General features: G+C 51.7%; 1 protein-coding gene across 2 annotated transcripts; it reads right to left on the reverse strand.

Moving 5' to 3' along the window:
• Positions 1-71: 71 nt before the first annotated feature.
• Mybpc2 (myosin binding protein C2) lies at positions 72-23,531 on the reverse strand. 2 transcript variants are annotated; one of them, NM_001395062.1, is made up of 28 exons: positions 23,446-23,531; positions 21,614-21,697; positions 21,123-21,209; positions 20,787-20,935; positions 20,478-20,595; positions 19,403-19,451; positions 19,199-19,258; positions 15,285-15,478; positions 14,851-14,983; positions 14,611-14,735; positions 14,276-14,381; positions 13,195-13,367; positions 12,065-12,230; positions 10,683-10,789; positions 10,312-10,341; positions 10,039-10,178; positions 7,867-8,026; positions 7,670-7,774; positions 7,072-7,260; positions 6,371-6,505; positions 5,144-5,311; positions 4,920-5,008; positions 4,295-4,490; positions 3,770-3,909; positions 3,432-3,591; positions 3,210-3,346; positions 1,780-1,966; positions 72-194 (listed from the first exon to the last, which is right to left on the reverse strand). In NM_001395062.1, the coding sequence occupies exons 1-28, from the start codon at positions 23,462-23,464 to the stop codon at positions 184-186; spliced, it is 3,417 nt and encodes a 1,138-aa protein (NP_001381991.1). In that variant the 5' UTR covers positions 23,465-23,531; the 3' UTR covers positions 72-183. The 2 variants fall into 2 exon arrangements, with proteins under 2 accessions (NP_001381991.1, XP_038960733.1); XM_039104805.2 differs by having other exon boundaries at positions 73-194; positions 23,401-23,526.
• Between the last annotated feature and the right edge of the window lie 1,308 nt (positions 23,532-24,839).

Consider the following 24,839-nt stretch of genomic DNA (forward strand, 5'->3'; position numbering starts at 1 on the left):
TACCCCAAGAGTTTGAATAACCCCACCCACAAGGAGACAGGAACTACAGACTTGGGAAGGATGGACACATGATAATTTGAGCAACAGTACTTTATCACAATGATCATTCTAGAAAGATGACTGTCATCCCAAGGGTTCCAGGACTGGTGTCCAGGTTCTGATGACTTAACAGGTGATGAGCTGTCACTGTGGCACTGCAGGAGAAATGAGAGGTGGGTGAGGAGGGGTGAGATAGGCTACACCATGTCTCTACCCAAAATCCACCAGCAGAGGGAGCAAGAGAGTTCCCATCTAGGGATCAGCAAACACCAATGCAGTCATGGTCACCTCTCTCTCCCTCGCCAGCACTGCATGTAGCCCCAGCTAGCCTTGAACTCAAATATGTAGCTGAGGATGTCCTTGAACTCCCGATCCCCCTGTTCCCACCTCCTCAATGCTGGGATGACGGTCATCCATTGCTATAGCTGGTTGACAGTGTGCTGGGGATGGAGCCCAGGCTTTGTGCTAGATAAACTCTGTCCCCACAAGCCACCTCTCCAGACTCACAGAATGAGAAGGGGTCTCGTGGCAACCAGCGTTCCATGTAGTTGAGGCTCTTGATGCTTCCAACACCAAAAACTAGGGCTACGTTGGTTGTACTTTGCCATGCCTGACCTTTTGTTTTAAAATCTAATCAGTTATTTTATGTGTGTGTTTGCCTGCTTGTGTTTATGTGCACCACGTGCATGTGGCCACAAGGGGGCTTTGGAGCCCCTGGAACTGGTGCTACAGATGGTGTGAGCCATCATGGAGTCCTGGGAACTGAACTCAGGACCTCTGGAAGAGCAGTCAGTGCTCTTAATCGCCAAGTCATCTCTCCAGCCCTTGTTTTTTCATTTTAGAATGTTCTGACAAGATCATACTATGTAACTCGGGCTGACTTAGCATTCACGCTGTAGCATAGGTTGGCTTCAAACTCATATCTCTTAGCTCATCTTGAGCATTCATAGGTACTGGAATGACAGATGTGCACCAACCCCAGACAGTTTAAAGTCATTTTAAATCCCAAATGGGGATGTTCTGAGAAACTACCAGCTGTCAGAGGTAAGCAGGAGTCTGCCATGGGGATACATCTGAGCTGACTTAGTCACCCATAAAGAAGACCACAGAATATATGGTGGATCAGCCTGAATCCAGAATGCAGCCAGTGGACCTGGCGGGGGCTCCCAGAACCCTCCCTGAGGGGCTGAAGTCCCTATCTGCTAAGCTGTCACAGGACAAGGGACATCAGCATTGTCAAGTGTCTCCTGATCAAGCAGGGGCATGCTAATGCATACTCTGGGAGAACTGATCTGCCTCCTTCAGCAATGTCTGTGGACTGAATCCAGCAAAGGAGACTAAGAGTTTTCTTGGAGGATGGTTCATCATGTGCCAGAGGCCAAGAGTGGGGATAAATGTGGGCACTGTGGTCGCACCAACAGCAAAGGATGCCAAGATGACAATGGGAGGCTGGAGTTAGAGACAGGGCTGAGACACAAGACAGTGAATTCCAGGCTGGAGAGACTGTGGTGATGGCGGGGGAGTCTGAGGAGTAGGAGAAAGTCATCTCAACTTTGATTCCAGCGACAAAGGACAGGAGGTGGCTTGGCAGTGGAGGGGTTGCAGGTGAGGCATGAGCTAGGACTAGTGCTCTCCAGCCTGGCAGAATTCTGCATGACCTGTATCACCTTCTTGCCTGGGGCATCTGGGTAGGTTTGCCAGGGGTTAGGGTCAGTCAGTGTGGGACCATTCCCTCCTCACCTCGGACATCCAGTTTGCATTCAGCCAGGGCCTCCCCAAGTTCATTGAAGGCACGGCAGGAATAGGTCCCTGCATCGAAGGGTGAAGGTCGGCGAATGTTCAGGGTCAGGATGCCCTGGTAGTTGGTTATGAGGAATTTGGGATCTTCGTGGATCTCCATCTTGTTCTTCATCCACACCACCTTGGGCTAGGGAAAGAAACCAGAGAGGAAGTCGATTTAGAGAGAGGTCCTGGAGAGAAGCCATGCCACTCCCTGCCTGGGCACACAGGGGAGACAGGACTTCTTGTTCTCAGAATAAAGATTACGCAGTATGGACCCCAGTTGGCCACCATTACTCCCTCATCACCTCCCACCTTCCCTCACCTGTGCTCCAGGCACTGCTATTTCTGGGACACACCACATGATGGGTCCTACCCAAGACCTGGGACAGTCTGTTCCCTCTTCCAGCCTGCAGTTCCTGCCTGCCCCATCCTTCCCCTGCCAGCTCTGTCCTGACCAGGACACCTCTCTCACTGTCTCAGACCTGCCTGTATATGTCTCTCTCATGCTTATCACCATTCACGGTTTTAGACCATCTGTGAGGCTTGAGAGCAATATCCTCCTTCCTCCAATACAAAGGAACTTCTCTGTCCCATTTGTGATGCACAAATGAAGTTCAGGAAAATATTTGTGGAATGAATCATGTGATTCATCAAATGAATGAATGAATGAGCTGAGAAAAAATGAATAGATTGTCATAGAGTTAAATGACATGGTGGATGGGTTTCTGAGTGAGTGAGTGAGTGAGTGGGTGAGTGGGTGAGTGGGTGGGTGAGTGAGTGGGTGAGTGAGTATACCCAGGCCTGGTGGTGCACTATAATCCCAGCACGCAGGAAGGGGAGGCAGAAGGATCTTGAGTTCAAGGCCATCCTAGACTACATGAACTCATATCTAAAAAAGAAAAATGATGGGGGCCTGGAGAAATGACTCAGCAGTTAAAGTGCTTGCTGCTTTCCCAGAGGATGTGGGTTCAGTTCTCAGCACCCACACGGGGGCAGCTCACAACTGCCTATAATTTAATCACCGGGGAATCCAATGTTCTCTTCTGGCCTTACTGGAGTACTGCACACACAAAGTTTACATAGAGACACAATTTTTTAGGATATTTTTAAAGAAACGAAAAATGAAATCCTGTCTGGGTAGCTCAGGAAAACCCCAGGGTATACAGGTATAGATGTGCCCCTCCCGCCCTTCGACATTTCTCAGGGAAGCACACTGTCTGCAAACTGGGCAGGAAAGATGAGCTTCATGGATGAGCTGTGCCTGGTCCTCACGAGGCAGGAAGTTCAGAACTTGGCCTCTGCCTGAGGTGAATGTAGGGAGGAACTGCTGGTGTGGTGGGTCTGGGGCCATGTGCTGCTGAGAACTTCTCCAGACCCCACCCTGGCACCTTAGGGTGGCCTCTGACTGCACAGTTGAGAGCTGCGGCATATCCTGCCACCACTACCCGGTCCATCAGGGGGGTCAGGAACTTAGGGGCTGTCCGGAAATCATGCTCTTTGTATTCCATGGGTTTTAAGGTGATTCCTAGAGAATGAGAGACACCCATTAGGTGAATCACACCCCAACATCAGCCAGGGGCCACAGCCAGGAGTTGCAGCTGACCCTGTACCTGTCTTGAGGATCCGAGCTGTGTTCTTGGAGACACCTGGCGAGTCACTGAGGCCACAGATGTTCTCGCTGAAGACACGGAAGTAGTACTCATTACCCACAATGAGGTCAGACACCGTACAGCTGGTGTGGCGATTGTGCTCGTAGACATTGAACCACTCCTGGAGCAGGGACAAGGAGGGGCCAGGGAAGGCAGGTGTGTGGAGGACATGGGTACAGACCCAGAGTCATCCAGGATCCTAGCCTCAGTTCCCCAGCTGTGAAATAGAAAGCTCAGCTCTCTGCTCTGTCAAGGCCACCAGCAAGCAGTCTCCAGGCACCTAAGGCCTGTCCCCTCACCATGGTCTTTTTGTCAGCCTTCTGGACAAAGTAGCCTGTGATCTCACTGTTCCCGTCGTCCTTGGGCGGCTGCCACTCCACCAGTGCATTCGTGCCCCACACCTCCTTCACCATCACATTCTCTGCTGGCCCTGCCTTCTCTGGAAGGAGAGTTGGGGTTACACACCATCTGAGGGGCCTAGTGCCTGGTTACCATCTGAGGGGCCTAGTGCCTGGTTACCATATGAGGGGCCTAACGCCTGGCTTTGCCCCTCCCTTCCTTTCCAGATTTGTTCTTTTTGACAGTAGCCCAGGATGATCTCAAACCCATTGTATATCCCAGGATTAAACTGATCTTCCTACTGCTACCCCCTGAGTGCTGAGAAAATAGGCATACACCATCACATTATTTATCAAATGCTGGGATGGACCCTAAGGTCCCATGTACGTTAGGCAAGCACAGGAACAACTGAGCCCCTTCCTCTGTCCCATCTTTCACCCTTCCCCTTTCAAACATCCCATCCCCCGGGGGCTCCAGCCTCGCACCCACGACCCGGATACGGATGGTGGCAGTGTCCTTCATGTTCTCAATCTGCACACTCAGCTCATACTCTCCCGAGTCAGAGCGGGCCGCCTGGCGCACGAAGAACACTGTGTCGAAATCACTAGTCCGCACATTCACACGGGAGGTATCCAAGGGAGCCCCACCCTTGGTCCACACCACCTGAGGCCGGGGCTTGCCCTGGGGGAGGGAATAAAGGGTGAGTGGGCTCCAAAGACCTAAGACCTGCCTATATCACTGCCCCTGGGCCTGACAACTTCCTGGACTTGTACTTGACCCTAGTGCAGGCCCTGATCCCCACCAAACTCTGGCCTTGGCTCTGTTTGACCCCAACTCTATCTCTGACCTCCTCTCTGATCCCAGCCCTAACCCTGACCCTGACCCCAGCCCTGACCCTGGCTCTGATCCTAACACAAACAGTGGTACTGGCCCTGAATCTGACCCTGTCCATGGTCCTGCCCCCAGCTTCAGCTCTGACCCTATCTGTAGCCCCAACTCCAGCCCCAAACTTGGCCTTGACCCTGGTTCCAGATCCAACCCTACCTTAACCCCCGCTGGGCCCCATTGATAACCCCAACTCCAGCCCAACACTAGTCCCAGCTCAAGTACCTGGAAGGGGATGACGAGGTTGAGGGCTTCCCCAACCTTTCGTATGTAAGTCTGACGCAGATGGCGGGGGAGGCGGATCTTGGGTTGCTCTGAGGGTGTGAACAGAGGGTGTTCATGTTGGGCTGGAAACCACTAGATGGAGATGACATCATCTGGGGGACCCTAATTGAAGGACACTGAGTAGAGCTTCAGGAGGGCTGAGTCAGGGACTGAGTGTCACTCACCAACAATCTCCCTGATAGTGACCGGCTGAAGGAGGGTGGCTGGTTCACTGCGCCCCGCAATGTTGACCCCAACAACCCGGAAGAGAATCCTGGCTCCAGTTGGGAGATCCTTGACAGTGAAGCCACACCGTTCCACTGGTTCCTTGTTAGCTGAGACCCATTCCTCAGCTGGAGAAAGGAGTCACATGTTGACCAGGGCCTGCCTCAGGGCCTTTGTACTGCCCCTCTCCCCAGTAAATGGCCCCACCTCAGTGAGTGAACACTTGCATCAGTGGCAACAGTCAAGTCATGCATGCGTGAGGATGGCATGGAGGACCACCCCATCACATCAAAGGCAGCACGCCTGCCTCAACACTGCAATCCCCATTTCAAGGACAAGGAATCTAGGGGCCAAAGTAAGTCAAGCTATTTGAAGTCACACACCTCGGGCATAAAATGGTGCAAGAATGGCAGAGGTAGGAGGGTAGGATGTCAGCCAGCTGGGAAATGAAGAAAGGAATGCTGGGAAGAGATGGGGGCAAGAAGCAGCTAATGGGGGCAATATCTCTTCCCTATGTGGTCTGATGCGGTGGTCACAGTTCTAAGTCTTGAAAGGTGCTGAATCATAGAAGCCAAGACCGCACAGGCAGGGTGGGCTGGGGTTAGAGCTGCTTGACTACAAGTAAGGCTGGACAGTCAGTGTGGTGGTCTGACTGCCGAATAATCATGGAAGACCCTCTGCAGCCATGGCTGTGAACTCCCATGACAGGGTGTGTGTGTGTGTGTGTGTGTGTGTGTGTGTGTGCGTGTGCGCATGGGTATGCATATACATGGGGGTGCTAAGTGAAGATTTGCAAGTGCATGGCTTTCAGCAGTATGTGTGTACTAATGTGAGTGCATGCCACTGTGCTTCATGAATATGTGTGAGTGTTGCACATGAATATGCAAATGCTTGAGTGGGATTAGGAGTGTGTTTGTGGGGGGTGCAGCAGAGGTGGAGATGAGGACAGTGGAGGTGACAGATGCTTGGAAACAAATATTAAGAGGAAGGAAGGGAGGGAAGAAGAGGGAGAAGGAAGTGGAGGAAGATGTAAGAGGGTGGAACAGACGAGCCATTTCTGCATAGAGAAGGACAGAGGGAGGGAGGGCACACCAGACTGAAGGATCCAGCCTACCCCAGGCACCATGCCAGCCCATGCAACTCCCAAACCCACTCCCTGCCTCAAGCTAGGGCCAAGCTCTACTCACAGCCCTCCAGGCAGTACTCCACGAGGTAGCCGTCAATGCCGCCAGCGCCAATCCGATCTGGAGGCCGCCACTTGAGTGTAGTGGTGGTGTCTGTCACATCCTCCACTGTGAGGTGTTGTGGTGCACTCGTGGGGGCTGCAGGGATCCAAAGAGAGAAGGCCAGGAGCCGATGAAGGACCAGAGGTCGGAAAAGACGGGTCAGAGACGAGATGTGGTATCACAGTGGTGGGCCAAAGGTCAGCGAGCAAGAAAGGGCATGAAGGAGATTAAAATAGCAGCCAACACAAAAACAAAGCTATTGTGGTGGTGCACAACTTTACTACTAGAACTGGAGAGGCAGAAGCAGGTGAACTCTGAGAGTTCAAGACACCTTGGTCTACATATCCAGTTCAAGGCCATCTAATACTATAAAGAGCCTGTTTCAAAAACACAAAAACAAAACAAAACAAAACAAAACAAAAATAAAACCAGTGCTGCAGAGCCCATGTCTAGAATCCCTCAGTGAGAGGCTGGAGTTTTATGCAAGGTCCTGGGTTCTATCTGCAATAACACACACACACACACACACACACACACACACACACACACACACACACACACGAGTTCCAAGCTCTGTGGGTCAAAGGCCAGGCATGACATTGGAGATGAATGTAGGGCAGAATGGGTGGAGAGAGCAGGTGGGGACGGAGCAACCATTATACCAATGGGCATGAAGGGCTTGGTGTTCATGCTGGGCTGTGAGACACCAATGGCGTTGACAGCAAAGACTCGCATCTCATAGAGGACACCCTCGATCATCTTTGTTGACTCGTAGGTTGTGTCAGTGAAGACCTCAAAGTTGAGCTTCATCCAGCGGTGGGAGCCTTTCTTCTTCCGCTCCATCAAGTACCCTGTGGTTCCCCAAGCAGAAGGGTTTTGGGGGTCAGGTCTAGAGTCACAGTTGAGACATGAAGGATCACACAGGAAGGATCACATGACCCCCATCAGATTAACTCTCAGCATCTCAGAGCTATATGGGGCTATCATACATGGCTTTGGGAATCGAGAAGCCAGGGGTCAAAAAAAAAAAAAAAAAAAAAAAAAAAAAAGAAGCCAGGGGTCACAAAAATCCCCAGGTTATGAGACCAAAGTGAGACATGTCTCCAAGTCACTGGGGAAAGATGAATAGGATAAATAAGTGACAAGGAGACAGGCAATGGTGGCTCATGCCTTTACTCCCTGGTAGGATTAAACTCAGGAGGCAGGGTCAGGTGCAAGGGAACATGGAAGTCACAGGGACACTGGTATATGGATGCTAACCAGTTACTGGCTGTCCTCCATCATACTTGGGTGGCTCCCAGACCAGAATGGCCCAGTCTTCTCCAACTGAGGTGACACGGACAGCCTCTGGAGGGTCAGGAACATCTAGGTAGGGGTGACGGACAATGAGAGTCAGAGGCAACCTTGGAGGCAGCAGTGAGTCACCTCACGAATCATCCCCTTAACCCCCTGCTTACCCACAACTCGAAGGAAAATGGAGGCCACGTCCTCGCCCGCAGGATTAGTGACTTTGATGGTGTAACGGCCCTCATCTGACCGTTCTGCACTCTCGATCACAAAGCTGCTGCAGTCTGGCCTCTGCTCAATGCGTGTCCTGCCTTCTGAGACTGTGAACACCTGGACACAGCCACCCAGCAGCCAGGCTTGCATCACTTGCCCAGACCATGCCTGTCTCAATGCCTCGAAATCTTCAGTGGCTTCTCTATGGCCACATGCATGTGAGTTCTGGACTCACCGACTTTCCTCCTCCACACCCTTGTCCACCACACATCCACCTTCACTAGACTCATGTCTTGTTCCCAAGAGTCACAGTTTATCTGTGTACACACAGCCTGGTACACACTCCCCCACCCCCTCTCTAAGACGGGGTCTCTTGTAATCTAGACTACCATGGGACTTCTATGTTGCCAAAGTTGATCTGAACTCCTGTTCCTTCTGTCCCCACCTCCCATGGCCAGATGGAAGTTATCACTTCTTCCAAGAAGCATATTGGATGCTCTTAGCTAAAAGAGACCTCACATTCCCACAGCTCCTGCTCTCTGTCACACACACACACACACACACACACACACACACACACACACACACATATCTTGGTCCCAGCCATCTTGGGAAGCTACCATGTAATCTTGTGTCACCTCCCCCAAAGGAAGAAGGCACAGAGTCAGGGCTTTATCTGATGAGGGTGGCGAGCTGAGGGGGAGTGGATAAACATGGAGCCATTGTCCATGTTCCAGAAGGCCTCAGTGTTGCTATAGTTTGGATCAATGCTACCCAAAGACCTATGTCCTGAGGGCTTGTCCCAGTTCATCTCATTGCTGGGATGATAGGACCTGAAGTTGGGTGGTGGTGACATGTGCCTTTAATCCCAGCACTCAGGAGGCAGAGGCTGGTGGATCTCTGTAAATTCGAGGCCTGCCTGGTCTATACAGTGAGTTCTAGAACTTCCAGGACTACACAGTAAACCCTGTCTCAAGGAACAAACAGCAAAAAGTGATGGGGCCTAGCAAGAGAACATCTAGCCATTGAAGAGGATATTGGAACCCCAGCCCCTTCCTCCCAGTGTGTCCCTGCCATTGTGAGTTAAGCATCTTGTTCCAGAATGTACTCCCTACCACAGCGGCCACAGAGCCAAGCAAAGGACCACTGACCAGAGGCTGAAAACAAGAATAACACTAGATAAATAGACAGATGGATAGATGGTAGCGATAGATAGATGATAGATAGATAGATGATAGATAGATAGATAGATGATAGATAGAAGATAGATAGATAGATAGATAGATAGATAGATAGATAGATAGATAGATAGATGAGAGAGGCAGACAGACAGACAGAATATTTTATCTAGCTCTGGTATTGGTTTCATTAATTAAACACTGTCTAACATCAGAAGAGGTGAGTGAGCTGACTTTCTTGTGTGCCAGAATAGACAGAGCCAAAGCAGTTTTTAATAAAAGAGTGAATAGACAATTGGTAGATGGATGGATAGGTGGACTTTGGGGGGGATGGAGGAGGGAGGGAGGGACGGAGGGACAGGTGTGTGGAAGCATGGATTGATGAATGAACTGTGGATGAGATAGATGAGTGAATTGGTGGTAGATGGATGAGTGGATCGATTGCAGAAGAATGAGTAGATTATGGATGACGTGGGTTGGTGAACAGATCAATGGGTGAATAGGTAGTAGGTGGATGGGTTGGGTAAGGATAAATGGATTGTGGATAAATGGATGGGTGGTGGTAGCAGGAGGGATGGATGGGTACGTGAATAGATTGATGGGTGAATGGATGGGTAAATATGTGGATGAATGGGTGGATGAGTGGATGATGGGTCAGTGGGTGGGTGAGTGGATTGATAGGTCAGTAAGTGGTGGATAGAAAGGTTACTGAAGAGATGGATGAACTGGCAGTCTTGACTAACTAGCTGCCTGATGAAAAGACCAATGGATGGAGAAGACACTGTATGTTGGGCCCATGTCTTGCATACCAACACAACCTGCAATCTTCAGAACTATACCACACATACCTGTCCTCATTTCATATGAAACTGAAGTTCTGAGAAGGAAAGTCCCTTGCCTGAAACCCACTTAGCAGATCCAGAGGGAGAGGAACCAGGGGCAGAAACCCACCTCATCTCCCTTTAGCCAGGTAGCAGTGGGAGGTGGCTCCCCTGTGATGGCCACATCCAGTCGCAGCTTGTTTCCAGCCACCACGACAATTGAGTTATCTGAGGTCTTCCCTGAGCAATCCAGGTGGATCTTTGGGGGCTCTAGAGGCACAAAAGAAGCACTGGGGACCTGGCTTCCCAATTCCATCAGGGTCCCCAGAGAAGCAACATTCCACCATCAGAGCCCAGCCTCCTCCCTCAGACTTTAATTACACTGGGGCCACCTGACCCTTACCTTGCTTAGGTACATACTCCACTTTGATTTCTGGAAGGACAAGAAGATGGGAGGATTAGAGGAAAACTGTCAGGTCCCTGCCTTATCTTTCCATCATAATCCAGAGGCAGAGAAACCTCTGGAAGCAAGCCTGAGTCTGGGGTCCTAGGGAAGGGAAAGATGCCCCAGGCATGCCTACTTCCCATGAATATGCATCAGCATATCCCATACTCTGAACATCTCATCGGACTCTATCCATGGCCCCACAAACACTTGCTATGACCTCCATGGTAACACTAGGGATCTCAATTCAGCAGGGAGACATCCTGAGATCCTGAAGGTCTGGGAGGGTGGGTTCTCCATTCCTAGCAGAAAAAGAAAGCTGATTTTACCCAAAAAGTTGAGCTTGGCTGAGAGGGATAGGGCATAGCCATCAGGCACGAATGTGTAGTCTCCCTCATCCTCGGGGCGGACATCATCGATCACCAGCTTGTGGAATCTAGAGGAGGTGGGTGGAGTGGGGTCAGGCCAGATCACCCCATATGCTTCCATGAATGCCAACAAGAGAAGCATGTGGAGCCCAGAGAGTCACCTCATTCCTTAGGTACCATCTCCTTTTTTCCCTTTTTTTTTTAAATATATTTATTTGATTTATATGAGTACACTGTCGATAGCTATCTTCAGACACACCAGAAAAGGGTACTGGATCCCATTACAGATGGTTGTGAGACACCATGTGGTTGCTGGGATTTGAACTCAGGACCTCTGGGAGAGCAGTCAGTGCTCTTAACTGCTGAGCCATCTCCCCAGCCCCCTCCTCTTTTTCCCCGTAAGTGTATATGTATGCATGTTTGCCTTCATATCTGCATGTGCACAATGAGCCATTGTGTGTGCTGGAAATTGAATCAGGGTCCTCTGCAGGAGCAACCAGTGCTCCTGAGCATCCTGACAGCTCTCCAGCCCTTCTCCATTTTGAGACAAGGCCTCTCAGGGGACCTGGGTCTCATCAATTAAGCTAGGCTGTCTGGCCAGCAAACTCCAAGGATCCTCCTCTGTCTGCCTCCCCAGTGATGGGATTATGGGCACACACTACCACACCCAGTGTCCCATATGGGTGCAGGGAATTGAACTCAAGTTCTCATGTTTGCACAGCCACTGCTCTTATTTGAGGTTCTATGATATTCTAGCCTGAGCTTGGGCCCCACTTCTTAGCTGTGTGGCTTTGGGCAAGCTACCAAACCTCTCTGTGCCTCAGTGTCTTCAACCATAAACAGAGGTGATGACACTATCTCAGAGTTGTGAGACATCTGGGGTGAGGGGGGGTGCTGGCACTCAGCAAGTTCCCCGTCAGCATCAAGACTGGTACTATTGTTATCAATGCCACCAGCAGCTACAATTCCTCATGAAAACAAACAGCTCTCATAAAAGAACCAGGGAGGGTGTGACACTGGATCACAGACACAGCCACAGGTCTCAGACATTGAGCGGACCGGGAGGTATCTATCTCTGGTGCTCACACACTGCCTACTGAATTCTAACCTCTTGCTCTCCTGGGAGTCCCAAATTGATCCCAGTTGACCTCTCCCCACACCATGCCTTTGCAGCGAGATCTTGATGGATCAGCCAGCTCCCAACCGACCGGCATACTCAGATTAAAGCAAGGCTTCTTCTAAACTGGTGAGTCTATTACACGGCCGTAGCTAACGGATACACGTGTCCTGCTCAGCCAACCAAGGATTCACACCCCGCCCTGCCTCTTCTGCCTGTGCCTCACCTGCCCACATGGGAGATGGTGATCCTCTTGCTGGGCCGTACCTCCACCCCGTTCTTGTACCACTTGCCCGTTACCTTCTCATCAGACACTTCACACTTGAACACGGCCTGTTCTGAGGCCTTCACCGTCAGGTCCGCAATGTCCTGCAGGACCTCCAGTTGCTTCTCTGGAGAAGGAGGAAGAAGGGTGGGAACCTGGCCACTCCAGGCAGTCCACAAAGACTAGTGAGCACCCACTATGTGCTGAATGCTGTTCTGGAGATGTAATGATGGGTAAGCTTCAAACTACCTACTGCGCGTGGAGGGCCACGTTCTAGTGGGAGACAGTGAACAAGGACATTCCATGAATTAGGAGTGAGGTGGCCTGAGAAGGGCAAGGGAAATGCTACAGAGAATGCTGAAAGCCTCCCAGGAAGATGTATGCAAAGGCCCTGAGGCAGGCTGGGGTGTGCCCAGAGCCTCTACCCAGAATCCCCCACTGAGAGGCCAGAGTAGTGGTAGAACTCTTGGCTAGCATGCCCTGATAAGATGCAATTTGTTTTCCTGATATTTTACTTAAAAGTGTTAACTCACAGAACCCCTGGGTAAAGATAGATGAATGTGTAAATATATCCCTACATGTATATATGCGTGTGTGTGTGTATATACACACATATATGTATATATTCATGTCTATCAACCCCCTACGTCCTTCCTTGTCTCTTTCTCTCCCCTGTACAATGGCGTCATCTGAGAAGTCACCTTGGCAGTCCACTCCAGGAGTCAGCTCAGTGGGCACTTTCCTTTGTTTAATGGCCACATGAGGAAAAACTTAGTCATTTGACTGGAAATGACATGGGTTTTTGCTTTGTTTTACTCTTTCTTTCTTTCCTTCTTTCTTTCTCTCTTTCTTTCTTTCTGAGAAATATAGACTCATAGGACATAAAGTCCTATGGAATCCACATCAACCAGAATACAGACCTCATTCAGTGCTGCATGTGGTGAGCTGGGGGAGAAATGTCAATGCAGCGGGAAGCTCATTGCACCAGTCTAAGCACAAGATGGAGAGTCTGGCCATGTTGGGGTAGAAGAGGACACACTCTGATCTGGAGCCTCAGGGCTTTCATCCAGCCCTCTGAGAGGAAGCCATACCTTCCACAATGAGTTCAGCCTCACACTGGCCACCATTGGTTATGACCTGATAGCGTCCCCCATCCTCCTGGGCCACATCAGAGTAGATGAGGATGTGCCGCTTCCCGTCCTTCTTGAAGCGGTAGCGTGCCTTGTAGGAATCCTCCCGCGTCATCTCCACACCATCTTTCATCCTGAGGGGAGGGAAGATGGGTCAGCAGTCTCAAGGTGGAAGTGTGGGTTGTGGGTAGAGCAGGGAAGGGCAGGCATGTGGTTGGTTTAGATGGGGAGTGAATGGGTGGAGGGGTAGGGAATGGGTGGCTGAATGGATGAATGAAGGGTGACTGACAATGATGGGTTGGAAGATGATAGGTGAATGGCTGAATGAGTCAATGGAGGGGTTGGGTAGGGGGTAGATGGAGAGATGAATAGATACAGATATGAACAGGTAAATAGATTGATAATGGATGGATGGATGGATGGATGGATGGATGGAGAAAGGGAATAGAAGGATGGTGGATGGGTGGATGAATGGATAAAGCTGGGTAGATACTGGACAAGTGGAGGGATGATGGAGAGGTGGATGTATGATAGAAAGATGGACTGACAATGGTTGGGGGTAAGGATGAGAGGTGAATGGATTATAGAAGGCATGGCTAATTCATGGATGGAGGGGTGTGGGCAGAATGGCGGGTATATAATAGTAAGATGGATGCATACAAGCATGATAGGTGAGTGATGGATAGTGGATGGGTGATGGGTGGGTACACGGTAGATGGATGAAAGGATGATGGACAGCTGGATAACCGACGCATAGATGGATACATCCAAGGGCAAGTGAGTGGCTGATAGATAAGTTAACGTTCAATTCAATGGAAGGGATCAGGAAAAGATCCTGAGGAGAATGGGACAAACATGGGTCAGCTCTAGAATCGAGGTCAAGAGTAAAGGGGGAGTTTTAAAGATTAACTGAGGTCTTGGGAGCCTCCTGAATGGGATCAGAGTCTCCCAGGGAGTTCTGGGTCCGTTAGAGACCAGGGCTGAGGTGAAGAACCTAAAGACACCTGTCTGTGCTCTGCTCAGAAACCGAAGCTCAACTCACCACATGACCTGTGCACCCTCTTCAGATACCTCTACTGACATTTCCACTCGGTCACCCACAAACACCTGCTGGTCCTCCAGTGGGGTGACAATCAGGACTGGAGGCTCTGTGTAGTGAGAGAGAGAGAGCCACCAGTTTCAGGGCCCACTCCATTCCCTCCCTCCCTCCCTCCCTTCTTCCCTCCCTCCCTTCTTCCCTCCCTCTTTTCCTCCCTTCCTCCCTCCCTAACTCTTTCCCTCCCTCTTTTCCTCCCTCCCTCCCTAACTCTTTCCCTCCCTCTTTTCCTCCCTCCCTCCCTGTCTCCCTCCCCAGGTTCGGGCTGGAGCCAGCCCCACCTTTGACAAAGAGTTCAGTGAAGCACTTCTCATCTTTGACTGCCACCTCATATGCAGCATCATCTGCCAGCGTGCACTTGTTGATCGTAAGAATTCGTTTCTTCCCCACATTCTCAAACACATACCTGGTGTGAGAGCAGCCATTGTAGAGGACACCACCAAAGGGAAAGGTTGGAACCCACTCTTACTCCAGGCATTCACTCCAAATCACCCTCTGTGCAGCAACTGCCCTGCACGTACTTGCTGCTTGGCTTGATCTCCTGGCCATTCTTGAACCACTTGAGAGGAAGGTCTGGGTCACTGATCTCCACCACCAACTTGATCTTGTTGCCCCTGTCTACTTGGTAGGCTGGGTCCAACTTCTTAGTGAAGGCTAGGGATGAAGAGAGGACCATAGGACACAGAACAGACCAAGGGATGTGGATATGACCAGCATTGAGGACAGGAGACCAGGGGGCAGAGAGGAGCATTCTTTGCCCTGATCATCTCTAGAGGAGCCAAGTCTTCCTTTCAGACCTTAGTCTTTCCAGGGTAAAGTCTGGAGTCTCCTGTGGGCTTAGAGACCCTTGAGAGTCAGGTCAACCACTTGCCAGTGAGAGCCACCAGAAGCTGGGTCCGGGATTCACAGCCCCTATGTTGGAGGGCATACCTATCTCCCTAGGGTCAGTGCTGACCTGCACTCTTCTTGACCTCCACCTTGGCCTTCTTGAGCCGCTTCAGCATGCCACGAAGGTCAGTGATGCCATACTGGAAGGCAATCTTCTCATACTCGCTCTTCTTGGCCCCTTTCAGGAGCTCCCAAATCTCCGGGGGTATGCCCAGATCATCATCATCTTTCTTCTTCTTCTTTTCCTCCTCAACTACTTCCCTGAGGGATCAGAGACACCAGTATGGAGGAGATCAGGATACTCCTCAACCCCCATGGTGCACTTTGTTATGTGACCATCCATTTACATGCCCTTTCATTTTCTACCCATCTCCCCATACACTCACCCATCCATCCACTCACCCATCCATCAATCCATCCACTCATCCACCTATCCATCAATCCATCCATTCACCCACCCATCCATCAACCCATCCATTCACCCACCCACCTTACCTCTCTGCCCATCTACCCATCCATCCATCCATCCATCCATCCATCCATCCATCCATCCCTTATCCAGCAAATATTTATAATTCACCTTCCTTTCTAGGTTTTTCCACCCACGATCCCCACAGAACATTTCCAACATCCACATCAGAAACCATCTCTTCCCTGTTCTGAATATTGCTGTGGCTCCCCACTGCCTTCAGGGGAGCCCCAGCTCCTCATTCTGGCAATCACTAACCTACCCACCTTTCCAGCACCACCACTCCAGCCCCATCCTTAGCTTCCAGGCTTCTCTGCTCCCCAGGGCTCTTTGCTGCTTCCAGCCCCTTATGCCCTGCCTTTGTGACCCTTTCTATCCTGCAAACCCTAATGCCAGTGCTTTCTTCTGTGAAGTGTCTGTGGTCCTCCAAGGCCGCTTGACCTACTCTTCCTGAGGTCTCAGATCCTTGCAGACACCTCCTCCCACCACGCCAAATTGCCCCCTGTGTATCCCTGTCTTTGGACCTGTCTTGTCTTCCCAAGGCATTGAAGAAGTCAGGCCAGGATCAAGTGGGGCTTTCCTGTGCCTCTCAGCCCAGTGCCTTGTGGACAGAAGGACTCACGAGAGGTGCAGTGCATGAAGAAAGGGATGCATGCAGGGGTCTTCAAGAAGGAAGGGACAGAGAGTAGGTGTGGGGTGAACTTAGAACATGAATATTGGGCTGGAGGGATGGCTCAGCGGTTAAGAGCACTGACTGCTCTTCCAGAGGTCCTGAGTTCAAATCCCAGCAACCACATGGTGGCTCACAACCATCTGTAATGAGATCTGGTGCCCTCTTCTGGCCTGCAGTCACATATGCAGGCAGAATGCTGTACATAAAATAAATAAAATAAATCTTTAAAAAAAAAAAGAACATGAATATTGTATTAGTGTCAAGAGTAGAGGGTGAGAGGACAGATAAACAGATGGGTGGGTGGGTGGAGAATAGCAGGGTACACACATATGTAGCTAGGAGGGTTGAACAAGTATTGGGTCATGGCAAATACAAGATGGCCAAGCCCATGGCCAGCTAAGAAGACCCACAGAGGAACGAGTCGGTAAGCTGAGCTGTCAGTGGGATAAATGAAGCTATGAAGGGTGAACGCATGGCCAAAAACATGGTGGATGCCTGAGAGAGAGAAAGTGTTCCGAAGAACAATAAATTGTCACAATCTATCCATTCTGCTGTGTGTGCATGTGTGCACACGTGCATATGTGCATGTGAGTGTACACATGTGTGTCTCTGCGTGTAGCCAGAAGTTGTCCTTCCTCAAACTTCTCCACCTTATGTTTAAATGTTTTAATGTTTGTATTGTGTGTGTGCGCATGTGCATAAATGTCATGTTTGCTCACATACACATGTACTTGTGTGTGTGTGTGTGTGTGTGTGTGTGTGTGTGTGTTCATGTACACTCCCATACTATAGCATGAACGATTTTCAGAAGTTAGTCCTCTCCCCTGACATGTGGTTCTCAAGGATGGAGTGCAGGTCCTCAGGCATGACATGAGCCCTTACCCACTGAGCCTTCTGATTCTCTTGGCCCACCTTATGTTTTTGAGTCATGATTGGTTTCACTGAACCTGCAGCTCACTGACTTGACTGAGCTGGTTGACCAGCAAACCCCAGGAATCTATCTCTCCCCACTGCACTAATGCTGCAGTTACAGAAGCACGATCTGCGCCTAGCTGTGCACATGGGTGCTGGAGACTTGAACTCAGGTCTTCACACTTGCATAGCAAGCACTTTACTGACTGAGACGTCTTCACAGCCCCGCTGCAATTATTACTATCATCATCATCATCATCATCATCATCATCATCATCATCATCACTATTATTTTACCTACACAATACCAACCTCACACTGCTAAGTTTAACAGAAAGCTCTAAGGGGTTGGCTCAAAGGGTGAGGGTTCATGTCAGTGCGGGGTAAAGAAATGAAAGAAAAAGGCTGGTGGGCTGGGCTGTGTGGGAGCAGACGTCTGGGAAGGTTGTTGGGTGCTGTGGGGGAGAGGTGCAGGTACAGTTGAATAAACAGGCAGGGAGGTGGGCGGATATAAGGACAGTTAAGTACCTTATTGGTGGAGGGAATGAGTGTGTGGAGGGGAGAGGGATTAACAAGTAGACATCCGGGGGTTGGGGATTTAGCTCAGTGGTAGAGCGCTTACCTAGGAAGCGCAAGGCCCTGGGTTCAGTCCCCAGCTCCGGAAAAAAGAACCAAAAAAAAAAAAAAAGTAGACACCCATGGCAGCTGGGTGGATGGAGCAGCGCCAGGAAGCTGACGGGAGAAGAGTAGATCTGTGAAGCAGATGGATTTGAGGGCGACAGTGGAGTGGAGGGATTGCTGGGTGGGGGCCAGTGGGGGGCCAGTGATGGTAAGTGTGGGTTGGAAGGAAGCATAGCTGGACCAGTAGGGGGCAGAAGCAGGGTAAGCCACAGCTGGTGGCCTCAAGGACTTGCTGGGCAGATGGCTGACCGGATGGTATTATGGGCAGTGTGGATGGGCTGATGGGAAGGAATGAAGATAGAGACAAGATGGTACTGGAATAAACCGAAAACCTGGGGTGGAGACCGGAAGGATGGCTCAGTGAGCCAAGTGCTTGCTGCACAAGCATAAGGACCTAAGACTGTAAATGCCAGGTGTGGGCTGTGGAGGATGAGGGGCTCTGTAGTGTGGGGAAGGGGCTCTGCAGGATGGGGGTGGGGCTCCGTAGGTAAGCCCACACAGCTTTCCCAGAGAACACAGATTCAGTTCCCAGCACCCTCAATCATGCAATTCACAACCACCTGTAGCTCCAGTTCTAAGGAATCCAACACCCTCTTCTGGTCTCCACGGGTATAGCACTCGTCTGCACAAATCCACAGACATAATAAAAATATGGGGGGGGGGCGTGGAGAGAACTGGATGCCTGGACCTTGTTACTTGCTCTAGCCCAGACTATTGAATTCCAGGCTCAGTGAGAAATCCTATCTCAAAAAATAAAGGGCTGGAGAGATGGCTCAGTGGTTAAGAGCACTGACTGCTCTTCCAGAGGTCCTGAGTTCAAATCCCAGCAACCACATGATGGCTCACAACCATCTGTAATGAGATCTGATGCCCTCTTCTGGTGTGTCTTAAGACAGCTACAGTGTATTCACTTACATAAAATAAATCTTTAAAAATAAAATAGACGGCTAGGCATGGTGGTGCATGCCTTTAATCCCAGCACCTGAGTGTCCAAGGCAAGTAGACCTCTATGGATTTGAGACCAGACCAGTCTACATAGCGAGCCCCAGGCAAGGCCAGCCAAAGCGCACACACACACAGTGGAGAGTGATAGAAAATACCAGAAATCAACCTCTGCCCCCTACACACACACTCATGGATAGAAAAGGAGAAAATTCAGGGAGGTTCATAAGGAGAAATGAAGTGTTGGCACTTTGGCTACTGTCTCTCTCCTGTGACCCCACCTATCTCCTCTGGGCCAACTCACCTCTTCTTCAGCAAGCCACTGAAATCCAGTTCACCTGCATCTTCTGACTTCCCGTCACCCCTGTAATCATGAAGAGGAGGTGGGAACTCACTAAGATCTATCCCAGGGTCCCCACTCCTTGTTTCCCATCTCCACTTCCCAAGAAAAATCTCCCTTGATCCTCAGTGACAGTGACACCTCTTCCCAGGACCCAGAGGAACTCACGAACGCTTGAAGCTCTCAAGGCTCTGACCGGATGAGTCCTGACGGGGTGCTGGGGACAGATGATAGAGAAAGGTAAGGCAAAGGAGGACCAGGATGTCCTGTCAAGGCATTCACAATTCACAACCTCTTTGGGTACACTTTCCTCCATCTTTTGGGCCAGCACACCCTCTCTGCAGGCCTACACAGTGCTCTCTCTCTCTCTCTCTCTCTCTCTCTCTCTCTCTCTCTCTCGGGTGTGTGTGTGTGTGTGTGTGTGTGTGTGTGTGTGTGTGTGTGTGTATCCCTGGCTGTCCTGGAACATATACCTTTCTACATCTCCCTCCTATCTTTTTTTTTCTTTTCCTTTTTTTCGGAGCTGGGGACCGAACCCAGGGCCTTGCGCTTGCTAGGCAAGCGCTCTACCGCTGAGCTAAATCCCCAACCCCCTTCCTATCTTTTTTAATTTATTGTTTTTATTTATTTATTCTGAGGCAGGATTTCACTGTGTAACCCAGCCTCACTTGGGGCTGGCACCAACCATCCTTCCTCATCTTCAGTGCTGGGTGAAAAGTGTATAACAGGACAACTTCTCTTCTCTTTGGAGTGCCCACTCCGCTGGTCGGCATGCCCACCCTCCAGTTAACAGATCTTGACCTCCAGGCCAGGGTGATCTCATTCCTGCTGCCCCTGCTTTCAAGCCTCACACACTGTGAGCTGCAGAACCCCAGAGGCTCTGGATCCCTGCTTGCTCCTAAACCTACCTGGACTGTGCACCCCTTCTTGAACCCATACACCCAAATTCTATGAGGCAGGAGACCCTGTCCCAAGCCTTCAGCTCACTTACACAAACCTGGAAACTTCTTGCATGGTATCCCAAATTGCTGAGCACCTGTACCCGCTAAGTCTATATACCTCCTCCTACGCAGAGCCTGGGGACCTTGTCTCCCCCCTTTCCATTACTGGGTCTGGACCCTCTCCTACAAGAGACTATGACCACCCCATCTCCACACCTGCATCCACCCCAGCCAGAACCTTCCACCCAAGCCAGCGCCCCCCGGCCCCGCCTGCGCCCCCGCCTGCGCCCCGGCCAGCGCACCCTCCACATCCACGTTGAACGGGCAGCTGTCGCAGACATCCTTGGCTTTGACCTCTAGACGGTAATCCCCGCGGTCCCCTAGGACCACCTTCCCAATGTGGAGCTCCACGGTGTACACCTGGGGGCCAGGGTGGCGGGTGCTTGAGATTCACAGTCCCCAAGTTCCCGCCCCAGCCCCAGAGCACTGCGCGCCAGCCGGTCCTAGTTAGTCCACACTGTAGACCTCAGTCCACCCTCTAGGGGGTGCCAGAGCTCCATGAGCCCCGGCTCGGTAGCCAGCCCCGGCTCTGGTCCCGTAGGGGGTCTCACATTGCTGGCTGAGTCATGGGATTCCTTGAAGGTGAACCGGGCTCCGCTCTTGCTACCCAGCTCCTGCCACTTCCCCTTGAACCACTTGATGCTGGGCTTGCCTGGGAGCTCCTTTCCGTTCACCTTGGCCAGAATCACTGTGTCCTTCCCTGGAGGAGAGAGGTAGTGAGGAACTAAGCTCTCCAGAGAGGACCCTGAGCTTAAGACCCAGCACTCCTTTCTCAGACCCAGGAGTCCAGGCCTAGCTCCCCTCCCTCAGATCCAGGAGTCCTCCTTAGTGCTTCTCCTTCAGATCCAGGGGTCCCTCAGACTCCGTTTCTAGACCTAAGTGCTCACCAGTCTCCACTGACACAGAATCCGGCTTTTTCAGGAAGAGGCCTGTAGGCTCCTCCACAGTTGGGGATTGGTCTTCCGGTGGGGCCTCTGCTCAGGAGAAAGGGTTAGGGGGTCAGCAGTGACCTGGAGGGGTCAGTAAGAGTCCTTCTGCTCAGAAAACGGAAATCACAGGGGTGACTTGGGTTTTAATCCAAAGGGAGCTTTGCTCGGCTCCCCCAGTCTCTAGGACCTCAGTTCCCCCATCTGCGGACCAGCAGATTACAGTCAGGATGGTCTTGAATGGACTTTGGGGTGAAGGGCTTGTAAATATGGACACAGCCTTTGGGAACCGGGCAAGAATTGCTTGAGACATCACTCAGAATTCGGTGCCAGCCTGAGATGCTGGGAAGCCAGGAAGGTCTGTGGCTCGGACCCTATGTAGGGACAGCTATAGGGAAGAGACAAGGAAAGTCTAGAACAGCGTGGAGAAGGGCCAGGAGGAGACAGCTCACCTTTGGGGGGCTCTGCAGGAGGAGTCTGCTTTGCTGCGGGGGCTTCCTTCGGGGCATCCTTGCCTTTGGGAGCCTTTTTGGCCGCTGTAACATAGAAGTTGAGACTTCAGCATAAAATGGTTCTCTCCCCCACAATCCAGTGGCCAGACCCAGACCTTCTTCCTCAGAACCAGAGGTCGAGGCCTCAGACCCTCCTCCCTCAGATGAAGGTAGTGTGGTGGGGTACAGCTCCCCCATCCCGGTATAAGTTGATCCAACCCTGAGTATGGAGTCAGGTTCCCCTTCCCCTTGTAGCCTCACCCAGCCTCTGGCCACCAGCCTGACCTTTCAGGTTTGGGGTATAATTAGCCCTTCCCTTGGGCTGGAAACTGGACACTGGTGCTGACCACAGCAGTCTCTCATGTGGTGCGGGTCACTGAACCATGGGTCAGTCTGTGCAAGGGAGCTGGTCTCTACCTCAGCCAGGCTAGGCTGACCCCAGGGAACCAGCCACCTTGGGGTAGGTGACACCAGGGCTTGTGTGCAGTGCCCACTTTCACAAAAAGAGAAAGCCCCAACCAGCATATAGACTGTCCCTGCCCCCCAAGGAATATCCCTAACTGTGAATGTAGAGAGTGGGGGTGCTGGCACATGGCCAGTATTTGCCAAGCAGGTAGGAGGCTCTGGATTCTATTCCCAGCATAGCAGGAAAAAGAGGGCTCCACCCATGGAAGAGAGACACATCATTCCTTCACAGAAGCCCAACTAACACACAAAGGGGGTTCTCATATTTACACAGAAGAGTATCATCCCATGTGCATGGAGTGCTATTGTGTCCCTAGAAGCACCCCGTGATCCCCAATCTTCACTCAGTGAGGAGACTCAACTACCTAGAGGGTGCTCTCCCACCTGGAGAGGACCCTATCCCCAAACTGAGTCCCAGCAGTGCACAAACAAGATTCCATAAACCTCAAGAAAAGGAGACACCTGCCCACCCCACCACCCGGAAAAGTTCTATTGCCGGGCGGTGGTGCTGCATCCCTTTAATCCCAGCACTTGGGAGGCAGAGACAGGTGGATCTCTTGTGAGTTTGAGACCAACCTGGTCTACAATGCTAGTTCTAGAACAGCCAGAGCCAGGGATACACAGAGAAACTGTGTCTTGAAAAACAAAAAAAAAGGAAGAAAGAAAGAAGGAGGAGGGGAGGGGGAGGGGAGGGGGAGGGGGAGGAGAAAGAGGAGGAGGAGTAAGAGGAGGAAGGAAGGAAGGAAAGGAAGGAAGGAAGGAAGGAAGGAAGGAAGGAAGGAAGGAAGGAAGAAAAGGAGACCCCTAGAAGGGGTGGTAGCACATGCCCATCATCCAGTCTTGGTAGACTAAGGCAATAATATTAGGACTTCCTAGCCAACCTGGGCTCCAGAGTGAGTTTGGGGCCAGCCTGGGCTGCAGAGTTCGAGGGCAGCCTGGAGGACTTGGGAGCGGAGGATTGGGGGGTAGGGTGGACTGAGGGAGCAAGGAGAGAAGGAAGGAGAGAGAAAAAAAAAAGAAAAGAAACCACCGAGGCCAATTTATAATTTCACAACTGAGATTTCTACTCAAGATGGGTCTCCCAGTCCCAGAAGAGGAAAGGGAACTCCTGACCCTACACAGGCAGTAGACCTCATCGTCCTTCACTTGGAAGGAACGCATCTGTTCACACAGAAAGGGTCCCTCTTCCAAGCAGAGAAGGAACCCACACTCTACCTAGATGTAGGAACAGGCAAAGGACCCCCTCCTCCCATAGTAGAGACATCCCCTTGTCGGCACCCTACCTTCCACCCCACTCCCAACCCCCAAGCAGGTTTCGGGCCAGCCACCTGGTTTAGCCTCAGGCATGTCGGCGACCTTCTTCCGCTCCTAGGACTTGGGACCGCAGTGGCTCTAGCCAGGCCCTAGCAGGGACAGGTGGGTCTCCAGGAGGAGCCCTTTATGGAGTCTCAAGACTCCCAGGAGGCAGCGCAGGGCCGCCCCGCATTCCTCTTGCATGCTCTAAAGGGCGAGAAATAGCGAGCAGACAGGAGTGGAGGGTTGCCAGGGCCCTAATGGGGATGTGGTGGGGGTGCTTGGACACCTGAATCTGTGGAGGTGCAAAGGTAAAGACTGTGTGACATCAGAAAGAAGGGAACTGGGTCTCCAAAGTCTGGAGGCGTAGAAATCCAGATCCTTAGGTCCTTGATGAACAAGGAGGGAAGGAGGAGGAACGACAAGCGGGCAGAGCACAAGGGAGGGAGGAAGCAGAGAGGGTGAGAGCAGATTGGGGGGGGGGGTCAGAGGAAGAGGAATAAAAGAAAAAAGGAAGGAGGGGGGAATCCTGGGTCCTGGGAAGGAGAGGAGGGGGGAGGAGACGGAGGGGAAGGGGGGAGGCTGAGAGTCTCAGGTGCATGGCGCGGGCCAGGCGGGTTCTGGAAGCCTTTCTTAGTCAGACCCAGTCAGGAGTTTTCTAGAAACCAGAGCCGAGAAGGATAGTCCGATTTCCCCGCGTAGGCAGGACGGGTGCCTGCTTCGGGGAGGAGGTCTCGGTGTCCCTCCCGCCTTGTCCTGGTCCGGGTCCCCATGGGAGTGGCCTGGCCTGCTGCCCATCACCAGCCGAGTGCAGAGAGGCCGGGAAGGCCCTGGAGGGCTGCCCGGGCCCGGCTCCTTCCCAGCACAAGAGGGAGGAGGGGGTAAGGAGGAGGAGAGGAACTTGGGGAACCACAGGTGTGGCTGGCCCAGGAGGGTGTCAGGAGAAGGGGCCGGGTGAAGGCCCAGGGGATCGAAGACAAGCTGCCCCCTCTCTTTTTACTTCTTGCGGCCCCTCCCTCCTTTCTCTTTTCAAAGATCCCCTAACTGCCGGAAGCTTCCCAGCTTCTGGGGGCACTAAACCCTGTGACGCCATTGGTTGCTGCGTGAAAACTTCCACCTCGCTCCCTAGGGAGCAGGCAAATCACACAGCGACCCATTGTAGTGACACATCCCTGTATCCCGGAATTCCAGAGGCTGAGCTGAGACAGGGCCATTGGTATGACTTCAGGACCAGCCCGAACTACAATGTAAGGACAATCCTATCTTCAAACACACATAAAAGCCAGACGTCTGGAATGGAGGGGTGAGCAGAAAGGTGGAAAACACAGTCATTTCAATATTCAAGCCCCAGCCTGGCCCACCAGCTTCCTCCCCTATCCCCCACCCCCACCCCGGTAGCGGTAGCTACCTCAGTCTCAGAAGAGCTCAG

Source organism: Rattus norvegicus, chromosome 1, assembly GCF_036323735.1.
Source record: "Rattus norvegicus strain BN/NHsdMcwi chromosome 1, GRCr8, whole genome shotgun sequence".
Lineage (NCBI taxonomy): Eukaryota > Metazoa > Chordata > Mammalia > Rodentia > Muridae > Rattus > Rattus norvegicus.